This window comes from Saccopteryx leptura, chromosome 11, assembly GCF_036850995.1.
Source record: "Saccopteryx leptura isolate mSacLep1 chromosome 11, mSacLep1_pri_phased_curated, whole genome shotgun sequence".
NCBI lineage: Eukaryota > Metazoa > Chordata > Mammalia > Chiroptera > Emballonuridae > Saccopteryx > Saccopteryx leptura.
The window spans coordinates 34,586,690-34,601,682 of NC_089513.1; the positions used below are offsets into that span (position 1 = coordinate 34,586,690).

The 14,993-nt window shown below is 35.0% G+C and overlaps 1 protein-coding gene across 1 annotated transcript in view; it reads left to right on the top strand.

The window, feature by feature from the left end:
- The window catches only part of CCDC178 (coiled-coil domain containing 178), a 408,692-nt gene that overhangs the window by 123,123 nt on the left and 270,576 nt on the right, over window positions 1–14,993 (top strand). Inside the window, exons 16-17 of the mRNA XM_066352292.1 lie at window positions 832–977; window positions 6,542–6,701. Of these exons, the coding sequence (XP_066208389.1) occupies window positions 832–977; window positions 6,542–6,701 (306 nt within the window). The remainder of the gene's footprint in view (window positions 1–831; window positions 978–6,541; window positions 6,702–14,993) is intronic.

The following is a 14,993-nucleotide window of genomic DNA, read 5'->3' on the forward strand; positions in this document are numbered from 1 at the left end:
AAATAATTAAGAAGAATATGGAGGAAAATGTGAAAAATAGGAGTATCAGGAGACATTGGAATCTGTGGAATTTGTGAAAGAGTAACATTAATTAGAAGCAGTGCCAGACACAGGGAATAACACTAAGTCAGTCACCCAGTCAGTAAATTAGTCAAGATACATATCAACAGGCATGGAAGGATCATGCCAACTTGAATCTCCAATCCAGAATTGCACTGGAATTGAATATCTACTTTATCTGAAAAATAATATATATTTTTTTCCCACTTTCAGTGTACATGTTTGAAAACCAGTCACCACGTTTGCATCTCAAAAGGATATGACGCCTGACCTGTGGTGGCGCAGTGGATAAAGTGTCGACCTGGAAACACTGAGGTCGCCAGTTCGAAACCCTGGGCTTGCCTGGTCAAGGCACATATGGGAGTTGATGCTTCCTGCTCCTCCTTTCTGTCTGTCTGTCTGTCTGTCTGTCTCTCTCTAAAATGAATAAATAAAAAAATATTTAAAAAAAACAATAAGAAAAAGACATGACTTTAAGGTGTATGTATATGTTTGTGAGTAGGGACAAACTAATGCAGGGGAGAGTGGGAGAAAGGGAGAGAAGAGGAGAGATAAGGGGAGAAAGAATAGATAACTCCAACCCATCTTTTACAAAGTCTCATCAGATATAACAATGGACAAAAGGACATAAACCTAAGTTATTGATTATATTGATAAAAAGTTACTATTTGCTTTTAATTGTTCATATGGCCAAATGTGATCGTGACCCTATATCCCAAGGATTTAAAAGTCCCAGGATTTAAAATAAAGCATCTCTGAATTGTTTTCCAGCGGAAACACTCATTAGTTGTTAATAAAATAGAGACAACAAAAAGTAGAACACTTATTTATCAAGAAAAAGTAAAGCAATTACAAAAAGACATAGAAGACAAACACAAGGAAAAGGAAATTTTTGATCAGACACTTGACATTTTGAAGTAAGTACTTAAAGTATATCAAAATTTTAAATGTTTACTAGGTTATTTATAAAAGAGGTAAAATCAAATTTCCATATTTTTAATAATTTTATTTATTTTAATGGGGTGACATCAGTAAATCAAGATACATATATTCAAAGATAACATGTCCAGGTTATCTTGTCGTTCAATTATGTTGCATACCCATCACCCAAAGTCAGATTGTCCTCTGTCACCTTCTATCTAGTTCTCTTTGTGCTCCTCCCCCTCCCCCCTTCCCTCTCCCTCTCCCCCCTCCCCCCGTAACCACCACACTCTTATTAATGTCTCTTGGTCTCACTTTTATGTCCCATCTACGTATTTAAAATGATTTATATTTTCTATCATAATCTGATGTGGAATATACATATGCTATTTGATAATTTTGGTTTAAAAACAAAATCATAAATTGCTTTTGTTTTTCATTGCTCCACTATGTTTATTTTATTCTGAATAACTTGGAATGCTTTTCTTTTTCCAAGTGTATAAACTTTTAATTCGTAAAAAATTAATAAACCTTCCCACAAATTTTAGTATTCTCATTTACATGTCATGGTTAATAATAACATACGGTTTTTCACCCAAACTTTTTTGATAAGTTTTGACGTAAGAGTTTAGAAATAGAGATTCTACAAAACCTCATCTCTAATTTATCCAAAAGCCTTTTGTCCAGTTCCCTCGTTAGTTAGGGCCACACGTGACAAAGGTGATAAAGTCGTTTGCTTGGAAAATGATTGTGCTCTAAGAAACTTAGTGTATCCATAGCCTCCCACTTAGAACTTATTTGGTTCACATTTCCTATTCTGTAATACATTGAGAACAGGACTTGGAGGGCTGTTGGGGAATATGCATTGACCACATTTAGGAATTATACTTTGATTTAAATAGAAGACTAATACAGCAATAGCAAAACCATAGCACTCAAAGGATAAAGTGTCAGAGAAACACTTATGCACACCTTAATCCCATACTCCTTAAAGGAGTCAAGTCTGTGCATTCAACAAGGATTTGTTTAGGTGTTACCATGGGGTAAAAATTTATTTCAAAAATGATCATATAGCTTGTAAGGCCAGGGGCCACCATCGTGGCCATTCACATGCAGGTTCTCATTGAATTCAGGCAGACGGTAAAGAAATGGCGGAGTTGGAGAATGGTGGACCATTCTGTTTATTGGTGTCTCACCAAGACAGGCAAGCCACAAGAAAAGCCAAGGGAAAAGCAGAAAACCTGCTTTTCCCAGGGAGGGCAAGGGATCAGGGAGGCTCCTGCAATGGTGATAGCAGGAACCGAGAGAGCGAGCCCCAGGTCTGTTCCCATTTTATAGTGTAGAAATCAAAACCTTTAATCCAACATATAAATAAGGAAGTCTCTGATATAAGTCACTTACCTGAGGCGTAAATGGGATTCCTCATAAGAGTGCACCACCCCCTATCATGCAACAGTCAAGGGTCTGGGGAAAAGCTTAGTTTTAAAACTAAACCTTAGGCTATAATGACTTTGCCATTTTACAGCCTGTCTCCCACACCCAAAGTGAGCAAACATATATCTCATATTTACAAACTTATTTGACCAATGTAACTTAATTTGAGAAAACCCAAATCCTATTCGGTATATCATGTAAAAAGCAAAGAAACATGTTGCATGCTTTGAAAGATGTTTATCTACATTGCTTATTTTCTGTAAGAATATTTTAGAGCTCAAAGGTATAAGCCTAAAATTATATAATTCACATTAAACTTATAAAAGATTTAATTCAAGAGCTGAAGATGTTTTTTTTCTTCTTCAGGATTCTTACCGTTTCAATCCTAACATTTTCTTCCATCCTGTGGCTAGATTATATTGCCTTTGAGACAAAAGCGGTCACCATGTCCCAGTGAATCAGTTCCCTCTCTAAATTCAAAAATCTGCCCATCCACAGGAAAAAGGGAAAAAAGATTAGGTGACACTGTGGTATTGCTTACAAATCTATTCATCAACAGAGATAATGTCAGCAATATTTAAAGCTAATATTGACTCTTTTCCTAGTGTGCCTGGCACTTTGCAGGAAATCTGTGTAATTTAATCTCTTCAAGTTCTTACAACAATCCTTAAATTTTGTAATAACATTCCCATGTGAATGTTTAGTAAACAAAGCTCCAGGAAATTAAACAATTGTCTTAAGATAGCTAATTAGTGTTAAGCTAGCTCCTAAATCCGTTCTGTCAACTGTGTATACTGACTCCCTAACTAGGATTGGAAAAGATGATGATTGCAGGTAATCATGCACAATACATATACAGTCGTGTACCACAGCACAATGCTTTAGTCAGTGCCTGACCCCATATACAACAGTGGTCCCATAAGGTTAGAATAGAGCTGAAAACTTCCTATTACCTAATGACATCATAGCCATAGTCAATGTCTAGCAAAACACATTACTCATGTGTTTTTCGTGAGATCAGTATAAACCTACCTACTGAGCTACCAGTCATATGGAAGTATAGCACATATAATTATGTACAGTATATAATATTTGGTAATAAAAATAAGTGATTTAGTTACTGGTTTATGTACTTATTACACTATGCTTTTAATTGTTAGTATACTCTTTCTACTTAGAAAACAAAGTTTGCTGCCCTGGCCAGATATTTTGAGTGGTTGGAGAATCATCCTGATATGCAAAGGTTGTGGGTTCAATACCTGGTCGGGGCACATACAGAAATATATCAATGTTTCTGTCTCTCTCTCCCTTCCTCTCTCTGTAATAATCAATTAATACATTATTTAAAAAGTTTGCTGTAAAACAGTATGCTGTCTTGGCTGGCCATGGTCTGATACATCTAGTGTTTGCTGCTTTGTTTGATCACATCATTTTCTCTTGTACTTGATTTAACGTCATGTTGTGTTGTGCAGTAACATGCTGTACAGGTTGTAGCCTGGGAGTGATGGGCTGGACAATATAGCCTACCTGTGTAGGCTATCCTATCGAGTTTTGTCTAAGCGCACTCTCTGATGTTCACACAATGGCAACATCACCTAACAATGCATTTCTTAGACCTTTATAAACTATTGGTATTTTCAGTAGGTGACTGTGTCAAGTTAACCATTATTTATTAAAAAACCATGTGTGCCTAGTGACAGGCACCAAGAAAAACAATAAAATATCAAGTGGGAAAGTGTACCTTCAAGTGTTTTAAGATATTTTTAGAGAGGCAGACCTTGCATATGCAAAACAATGAAAATATGTTGATAAAAATAATAGCTATCAAGTCTACGCTTGTCTGTCATTAAATTTTTCCAATTGTTTCATATATATATATATATATATATATATATTGATTTTCAGAGAGAAAGGAGTGAGAGAGAGAGAAAGAGAGAGAGAGAGAGAGAAGGGGGAGGAGCAGTAAGCATCAACTCCCATATGTGCCTTGACCAGGCAAGCCCAAGATTTCGAACCGGCAACCTCAGTGTTCCAGGTTGACGCTTTATCCCTCTGCGCCACCACAGGTCAGGCCTACAACTGTTTCTTAACTAGAGACTGAAAGAGTCCAAACTCAGCCATATAGGTCTTCAAAGTTTGTTCATTTTATCACTATGAGAAAGGAAACACTATTTTCAAGCATATATATATATACCTATAAACACATATAGTATATAAAAATTAATAAAAATGCTATATTGAATATAATCTATCATCAAAATACTTAGTGTAGAAAATAAAGTATATCTGATCAAGATATAGTGGTATTTGCTAGGAGCAACTATAAAAGCTTGCCAGTTTGGGTCATACCTGCTCCTCCCTGTGTCAATTTCATTGGTTTCCTATGCTCCACAATGTCAAGGTTAGGGAATGCTTATATAGGACATCACATAAGAATTTTGGGTGTTGTTTGTAGAAATGAGAAAGGGAGGGGAAAAGGACAAAAGAGATGAAAAGAGAGGACCTTGTTCCATTTAGGAGAGGCTCACATCTAAAAATGTGAATAAAGAGTCGTGGTTTCAAATTTACTGGTGACAGTCATGAAAGAGACAAGAAATGAGTACTTGAGTGTTGAGCTGCAGAATCAAACAGAGCCAGACCGAACTGGGTTTGAATTCAGGTTCTGTTATTTATTAATTTGCTTATACAAACTAATTATGCTGTAAATTGCTATATTGATTATTCTTTCATAGGGTTGTGGTCGTATTAATGAGATACTACATTCAAAGCACTTTCACATTTTAGCCCATCAAAAATTTTAGTCCTGCTGTCTTTATAGCTAACTGTTCAATGAGTCATTGTTCTCTACCAGTAGAGGTGGAAACAAATATGTGTAACAAGATTGGGTGGACCTTTTACAGCTCTGTTTATTCTGGACTCTGTGTTGCTAATCAACTCTGGAAATTTTTTCCAAAGTATATTTATTTTTGTAGCATTGCCTTAACCACTTTTTGTGTGTGTTTATGACAGAGACAGAGAGAGGGACAGATAGGGTTAGACAGACATGAAGGGAGAGAAATGAGAAGCATCAGTTCTTTGTTGCGGCTTCATAGTTGTTCATCGATTGCTTCTCATATGTGCCTTGATGGGAGGGGAGTGGCTACAGCAGAGTGAGTGACCCCTTGCTCAAGCCAGCGACTTTGGGCTCAAGCCAGTAACCTTTGGGCATAAGCCAGAGACCATGGAGTCATATCCTTGATCCCACACTCAAGCCAGCAACCCTGCACTCAAACTGGTGAGCCCATGCTCAAGCCAGATGAGCCCTCAGTCAAGGTTGCAACATTGGGGTTTTGAACCTGGGTCCTCTGTGTCCCAGTCTGATGCTCTATCCACTGTGCTACCATCTGGTCAGGTTTAACCACTTTTTGATGCTTATTCTACTAGTACTGTTTTTTACGTTACTACTGATTTCACCATGAAAAATATTTTACTTCTTTGTCAAGATGAACTTAGTTGCATGTGAGAAAGTACACACAGACTTGTACATGCATGCATGCACACACACACAAACATATTTGCACACCAGCTTAAACAATGCGGATGTCTCATATAACAGGAGGCCATGGGTAAAGTAAACTGCACAATTGGTTTATTCAGCATCTCAACATTAGGTATTCATTTTTTCTCTCCCTCCACTGTACCTTTGTCAGCAAATTTGAAAATGTGACTCCTTGCATACATTTAATGGGCGTGAGCTCTTCTATAAGGAATTAGGTCCTCACCTTTCACCTTATTGGGCTCTCTTAACCTGGATAATTAGCCACATGGCTGGTTGGCTTAATCTGATCAGAATGTATCCTTATAGTTACATGCTGCATGTAGGAGGGTTTTTTTTGGAATGCCAACAAAACAGAGGCATGGCAGGTCAACAACCAACAGAATCCACTATTTCTCCAGGGATTGTTCTAGTACCTGGACCACTTAGATGTAGCTCTATGGAGGTTATGAAAGGGACTAAGGAATTTTTCCAAAGCCCTTCAGTGTTAAGTTTTTTTTTCAGTATTGGGTCTTTTAAAATGTATCATAAGTGAATATTAGAAAATAAAATATAAATTGATTAGTGGTAATTGCAATTCTTTCTTAATAGGGAGCAATTTTTAGATGTGAGATTTAAAAACAAACATGTACAAGCTGTTTATGATCATCTCATAGATGAGCAAAAAGCCTGTCAGGAGAGACTCTTTGAGGAAGAACAGAGATACCGAACTCTCCTGGCCATGAGGCAGAAAACTCTGGCAGATACTAAAGTGAGTATTATTTTGACTGTTTTAGACTGAAGGAAATACAGGGATTGTCAAAATATCAACTAGTTTGAGGCACTTACTTTTCATTGAGAGGTAGCAAAGATGTTTAAATTTTTTTTAAGATTTATTGATTTTAGAGGAGAGAGAGAGAGGGAGAGAGAGAGAGAGAGGAAGGAGTGGGAGGCAAGAAGCAGTTGCTTCTCATATGTGTCTTGACTCAGCAAGCTCAGGGTTTCGAACCAAACCAACAACCTCAGTGCTGCAGCTCGATGCTTTATCCACTGTGCCACCACAGGTAAGGCTGATGTTTAAATTTTAAAGATAAATCTGTTAGCATAATAAACATATAACTTTTCATTTTTCCTTTTAAGTAATTACAATGTATTCATACAGCATACTGTACTTTTCAATGCATTTATGTGTTCTCTCATTATGTCATTGTTCTTTATTTTATTTTGAAGGGTACTGTTTAAAAGTATAGGTTATATTTATTCCAGAGCCATTTTTATATTTTCAATGGGAGATGTAAGAATAGATACATTTTGTTTCTGAATAAATATACTTTGAATATTTACCAACCATTTTTTTTGAAAAGTGAAAATATTTTATATTTTTTCTTTAGAAACATTTTGTATATTTCAGCTGCACTTACTAGTTAAAACAGGAAAGTCATATGATAAAATTTATCTTTTCAGATATGAATTTTATTGTTTTGTAATGCTATATGTATTAAATTTTTATGTAGATACTATTAAGTGATACAGATTTACTTAAGTGATTCCTGTCCTATTTTACATTTATAATCATTTTTATATTTAATTATAATAATAAATACCATATTTTTAATATATTTGTAAATGTTACTTATTTTTTGGAAGTTTATAGGGAAATTACTTCTAAATGATAAAGAATTCTACCAGAATCCCTGCAAAACTTTTAAAGATATATAACATCATAATACACATTTTACCAGTTATTTCTGATCCTGATATTTATATATACAATTACTATATTTATTTAATATACTCAATTAGGTTTTTTTCTTTTTTGTTTCCAAAGACATTGCTAATACATTTTTTTAAAAAATTGTATGGGATAGTATACATTGAATAAACAAGTGTGTGAGTGAGTGAACATAGCTAGCTCTGACTGCTCCTATAAGAAAATTATTAATAATGTAACTATATATATTAAAAATGGTGCTAAGTAACATTCTTCCATTTAAAATATAGCCATCCCTTTAGAAAAAGTTTTTGTTTTGTGTTGCAGACCTAAAAATATGAAAATAACTGGTGCCATCTAGTGGCAATAAATGATGTCACCTCTTGGAGGAGTTTAAGGAACTTGGATGGCTGAATCTCAGCTATGTGATGTATAGATGGCTGGGAAAGCTTAGACTCAAATGCACCCCTCAAAACAAGAAGGCTTAAGTTATTTACTGACAAGCATCATTCCCCACTTCATATTTTATCACAGCAGTAGAATTAGTTGTTTGAATTCAGCCACATTTTCCAGTCGTACTGGTGCTGAGAACACAGTGGGATCTCAATAATCATTTATTGACTAGCATTTCAGCACTTTAATGGAACAATAATAATTAGTGAAATGGCAAAACATGGTCAGCAGGAGAGAGACAGAGAAAATCCTGTATAAGTAGCCTCTCAGTAATTGAGATTTGTATTTCTTTTCATCCAAATCCCGTCCCTGTCTTTGCATTCTGAAATGTACCTTGGACACAGAACATACTTTTATGTTTGTTTGTTTTTTCTTAGCATGAATCTCTTACTGAATTTATTATTTTTTTCATTATTTTTTACTTTATTTTCTAAAATATATTTATGATATATTTAAAAAGACACACTATTATTTTACTAAATCCTGCTGTAGTAATGTCTTCTCTATGAGGATAAAACAGTTTTCTGTCACACTCTGTGTTATCCTGAAAGCTCAAAACTGTGCCAGGTAACAAGCGAACTCAGTAAATACTCATTGAATGACTGGATGAATAAGTGGATGAGCATATTCTTATTTGGTCGTTTTGATGCCTACATACATGATAATGGCTAAAAGCAGCAGCATTTCAGAGATACTGTCCATACTGCACCAGCCTGAAACTCCAGCAAATACTCATGCTGTGCAGAAGCTATCACTGACTGCCTCTTCTTCATAATACATGAGAAAACTTACTATTCCGTCTGTTCCCTCTAGGTGAAAATGGTTAAATTCTCTTGCTTTCTAGCAATTAGAGAATTCTGCTCAATATCTCAATAAGGCTTCTCAAGTAACCTTGAATTTATATGAAGTTGTCTCTCACCAGTGCTTGGCTAGCTGTTTGTTAGCATTCATCTTATGTGATCAAAAGCATAGAGTTTGAACGTGCAGAGTTTAGAGATTGATGTATTTCATCATTAGTGACACTGTTTATAATTAGAATAAGTTGTCAGTAGAAAGAAAATGTGATTCTTCATAGAAAACCTATTCTTATCCCTTTTTAGAAACTGGATGAGATAAAAAAAAAATTGTAAATATGTATGATATAAGCATTGCCATAAAAAAGCAAGTCTCATCGACATCATTCTGTGTGAGGTTGCTGTTCTGGGGTTCTGGGGTGTCCTTTATGGAATAAGGAATTGATCACAGATATTGATCATCTGAAGGAAATGTTTAATAAAAGATTTTATAAAAGTCAAAATGCAATTAATCAAAGAATGATAAAATGCACTATAGAATTAGAATTATAAACAGCTAATAAGAGTTTAAGAAAAAATATACACAAACTTTAGATAACATATAATGTGGTTCTGTAGTTAAATTCATTCTTTTTTTTGGTAGATATGTTCATGTCAGATCTTTAAGTGACAGATTTCTTTTTTAATGTCGTGGAGTTTTAACTGCCTATAATTTGCAAATGCAACTGATTAAGTTTCAGTATAGCACTTAAATATATTAAGCAAAATACTAATAGATATGAATGGAGAAATAGACAACAAAACAATAATAGTAGGGGAATTCAGTATTCCAATTTCAACCATGAATAAATCATCTAGACAGAAAACCAATAATGAAACATTGGACTTGAGCTACACGTTAGACTAAAACAGGTATGTATAGAATATTCCATGCAACAAGTAGCAGAAGACACATTCTTCTTAAGTGTACAAAGAACATTTGCCAGGACAGACATATATTAGATCACAAAACAGGTCTTAGAGAGCTTGAAAAGATTGAAATTATACCAAATATCTTCCAAACACAGTTGTATGAAACTAGAAGTTAATTACAGAAGGAAACAAGAAAATTCACAAATACATGGAACTTAACACACTCTCAATCAACCAATGTAGAGTCTACAGAGCCCCAGCCCTAGTAGTCAACAAGTTGAATAAAAAAATGTTGAGAAGTAGTAATGTAACAAATTATACACCCAGATTCTGTCTTCAGATATTCTCTAACACTAGCTTTCATGAGTTCTCATGGCTTCAACTAGCAACACAGTGGCTGATTCATCAATCTTCTCCATTTCTACTCCTTCCAAACTCTGTCTTGGCATGGTGGATTATTAGGTACTTGTTTCTACTTACCTAGTCTTTATCATGTCCAAAGCAGATCATCTGCTAGCAAAACCATTCCTCAAACATTTTTTATTATAAATGCCACCATAACTTTTTCCAGTCAATAGTAACATACTATATATTCTGTTCTTTTATTTGCACATCACACCCAAATGACATCAGTCTTTATTACATCTATAACTCTCATTCCTTCTCATCACTTCTCTAATTACAAAAGCACTTTCTTGTAACTTATATCCACAGCTCATGTTTTCATTTCACTTTAATTCATCCTACAAAATGCCTAATTGATCTTTCTACAGCAGCGGTTCTCAACCTGTGGGTGGCGACCCTGGCGGGGGTCGAATGACCAAAACATAAGGGTCGCAATAGCTTTAGGCGACCCATGTGTTTTGGTTGTTGGACCCCCGCCAGGGTCGCCACCCACAGGTTGAGAACCACTGTTCTACAGCCTCTGTAACCACATTGCAGGTTTCGAAAAGTTTTGTTTCCTGCTTTATAAATTAAATGTAAATTTTCAACAAGGTCTTCATGATACATCCTAAACCTACATTCTCAACATTATCTCAGTGTTTATTTGCATTACTAATATAAGAGCACAGTTAGATGGAAATTTGAAGCAACAATATAATCCAAGTGGAATTTCTACACTGTGTATTATTAAAAGAAATAAAATAATATCAAAATAGTCAATATGCCAAAAAGTAATAATGACAAAGGTAGAAAGGTAGTATATCTATACAAAAGCATTAAGTAAGTTGATAGAAGCAAGAACCAATAAAACTATCATATAAATTAGTTAAATTACTAAATCAATAGATGAAAAAGCAAAATTATCCTAATTCTTGTTCTGTAAAAGTTACCAATGCACATCTAAAAAATAAGCCAAAATAGTTGGCAATGGAATGCAAAATTAGTCTAACAAAAAGAGCAGGTGTTGATAATATTATCTTTAAAACAATACATAGGACAGAATTGTCATTATATATATAAAAAAATATTGTCACCATTATGGTCCTTTAGAAATTTGAGTCAGTATGCAATGTATAACATGATCTACAATATATAAAGCAAAACCACAAGTACTTTGTGTAAGAAATTTCACATGCTACTAACAGACTATGACATTCAAGTAGACTGAAATATGGGAACTTATATGACATGAAAAATATAATGTTTAAATATTTTATTAATTTATTTCCTTATAAGTTATCTATGGAGCATAAGCTACAGATATTTGATAATCCTATAAAAATTAAATAAAAACCATTTAACATAAATTTAATTATTTTTTGCTAGCTGTATTGAAGTATAATTGACAAGTAAAATTGTATATATTTAAAACGAACAATGTGATGATTTAATATATGTATACATAATTATCCTTTTGTGTGTGTGTATGGTAAGAATGCTTAATATCTATTTTCTTAGCAAATTTAAAATATATAATACAGCAGTATTAACTATAACCACCATGTAATACATTAGCTCCCCAGATATTACTCAACTTATAACTGAAGACCTGTATCCTTTGACCAGTATCTCCCCTTTTCAACCATCCCTCTCCCCTTTGGTAACCACCATTTTACTTTCTGGGGTTTTTTTTCTTTTTTTTGTATTTTTCTGAAGCTGGAAATGGAGAGAGACAGTCAGACAGACTCCCGCATACGCCCGACCGGGATCCACCCAGCACGCACACCAGGGGGCCACGCTCTGCCCACCAGGGGGTGATGCTCTGCCCCTCTGGGGCATCGCTCTGTTGCGACCAGAGCCACTCCAGCGCCTGAGGCAGAGGCCAAGGAGCCATCCCCAGCGCCCGGGCCATCTTTGCTCCAATGGAGCCTCGTTGCGGGAGGGGAAGAGAGAGACAGAGAGGAAGGAGAGGGGGAGGGGTGGAGAAGCAGATGGGTGCTTCTCCTGTGTGCCCTGGCCGGGAATCGAACCCGGGACTTCTGCACGCCAGGCTGACGCTCTACCACTGAGCCAACTGGCCAGGGCTTACTTTCTGTTTTTGAGTTCAACTTTTTCATTTCAGAATTTGCAAATAAGTAAAATTATACAATTTTTGTTTATCTCTGTCTGGCTTATTTAATTTAGAATAATGTCCTATAGGTTTATCTATTTTGTTGCAGATGGCTCGATTTTCTTCTTTCTCGTGGTTGAACAATATTCATATTCATATATTTCTACGTATTTATTTTTCTTTATCTATTTATCCACTGACAGACAAGTTGTTCTCATGTGTTGACTATTGTGAATAATGCTGCAATAAACATAAATGTATATATCTTCTTGAAATACTGATTTTATTTCATCTAGATATATCTACAACTGGGACTGCTGGATTAATGTTATTTTTTTTTTGAGGAATCTCCATACTGTTTTTCATAATAGCTGTACCGGTTTATATCCCCACCAACAGTGTAAAAGGATTACCTTTTCTCTACATCCTCACCAACACTAGTTATCGCTTGCCTTTTTGATAAAAGCCATTCTAACAGGTGTGAGGTGATATTATGGTTTTGATTTGCATTTCTGATGATAGTGATATTGAGTACCTTTTTATTTATTTGTTGGCCATTTGTATATCTTTTTTTTGGAAACGATGTCCATTCAAGTGCTATTCCCATTTTCAGTGGAATTATTTCTGGGTTCTTTTGCTACTGAATTGTATGAGTTACTTGCATATTTTGGATACTAACACCTTATCAGATATATAGTTTGCAAATATTTTCTCCCATTTGGTAGGTTGTCTTTCCATTTATTATTTTTTTACTATACAGATGCATTTTAGTTTGATATAGTTCTACTTATTTATTTTTGCATTTCTTTCATGTGCTTTCTGTGTCATATGAAAAATATCATTCCAAAACCAATATCAAGGGTATTTTTCCTGTTTTCTTCTAGGAGTTTTACAGTTACAGGTTTTACATTTAAGACTTAATCTATTTCAATTTAACTTTCATGAGTGGTATGAAGAGTCCAGTTTCAATCTTTTGCCTGTGGCTTTTAGAAGCTATTTTACTACTTCCTGTCCTATTTGGATACCTTTTTTCCCCTCTTGCCTAATTGCTCTGGCTAGGACTTTCAGTACATGTTGAATAAAAGTGGTGTGAGTATCCTTGTCTTTTTCTTGATATTAGGAAACACTTTCAACTTTTCAACATTGAGAATAATATTAGCTGCGTACTTATCATCCAGGCATACCTCAGAAATACCGCAGGTCTATAGCAGATCACTGCAATAAAGCAAATTTCAGAATAAAATGAGTCGCACAAACTTTTTGGTTTCCTAGTGCATGTAAAAGTCATGTTTACACTATATTGTAGTCTATTAAGTGTGCAATAGCATTGTTTTATAAACAATGTATATTCTTTAAGATTTAATTTAATGCTAAAAAATGATATCATGTGAGCCTGTTGGCATAATGACACTGATATACTTGCTTGATGGAAGGTTGTCAGGAACCTTCCATTTGTAGAAACACAGTATCTCAATGCACAGCAAAGCAAAGCATGATAAAATGAGGTATTCCTGTATATAGTCTTCATTTTGTTGAGGTATATTTCTTCTATGACTAATTTGTCATTTTTTTATTATTATTTTTATTATTAATTTTATTAGGGTGACATCAATAAACCAGGGTACATATGTTCAAAGAAAACATGTCCAGGTTATCTTGTCAATCAATCATGTTGCTTACCCATCACCCAAAGTCAGATTGTCCTCTATCACCTTCTATCTAGTTTTCTTTGTGCCCCTCCCCCTCCTCCTTTCCCTCTCCCTCTCCCCCCACCCCCCGTAACCACCAAACTCTTCTCAATGTCTCTTAGTCTCGCTTTTATATCCCACCTACATATGGAATAATGCAGTTCCTGTTTTTTTCTGAATTACTTATTTCACTTCGTATAATGTTATCAAGATCCCATTATTTTGCTTTTAATGATCTGAAGTCATCATTTCTTATGGCTGAGTAGTATTCCATAGTGTATATGTGCCACATCTTCTTTATCCAGTCATCTATTGAATGGCTTTTTGGTTGTTTCCATGTCCTGGCCACTGTGAACAATGCTGCAATGAACATGGGGCTGCAGGTGTCTTTACATATCAATGTTTCTGAGTTTTGGGGATATATACCCAGTAGAGGGATTGCTAGGTCATAAGGTAGTTCAATTTTCAGTTTTTTGAGGAACCACCATACTTTCCTCCATAATGGTTGTACTATTTTACATTCCCACCAACAGTGTATGAGGGTTCCTTTTTCTCCACAGCCTCTCCAACATTTGCTATTACCTGTCTTGTTAATAATAGCTAATCTAACAGGTGTGAGGTGGTATCTCATTGCAGTTTTGATTTGCATTTCTCTAATATCTAAAGAAGATGAGCATCTTTTCATATATCTGTTGGCCATTTGTATTTCTTCCTGAGAGAAGTGTCTGTTCATGTCCTCTTCCCATTTTTTTATTGGATTGGTTGTTTGTTTATTGTTGAGTTTTATGAGTTCTTTGTATATTTTGGATATTAGGCCCTTATCGGAGCAGTTGTTTGAAAACATCACTTCTCATTTAGTTGGCTGTCTGTTTATTGTGTTATCAGTTTCTCTTGCTGAAAAAAAACTTCTTAGTCTGATGTAGTCCCATTCATTAATTTTTGCCTTCACTTCTCTTGCCTTTGGAGTCAAATTCATAAAATGCTCTTTAAAACCAAGGTTTATGAGTTTAGA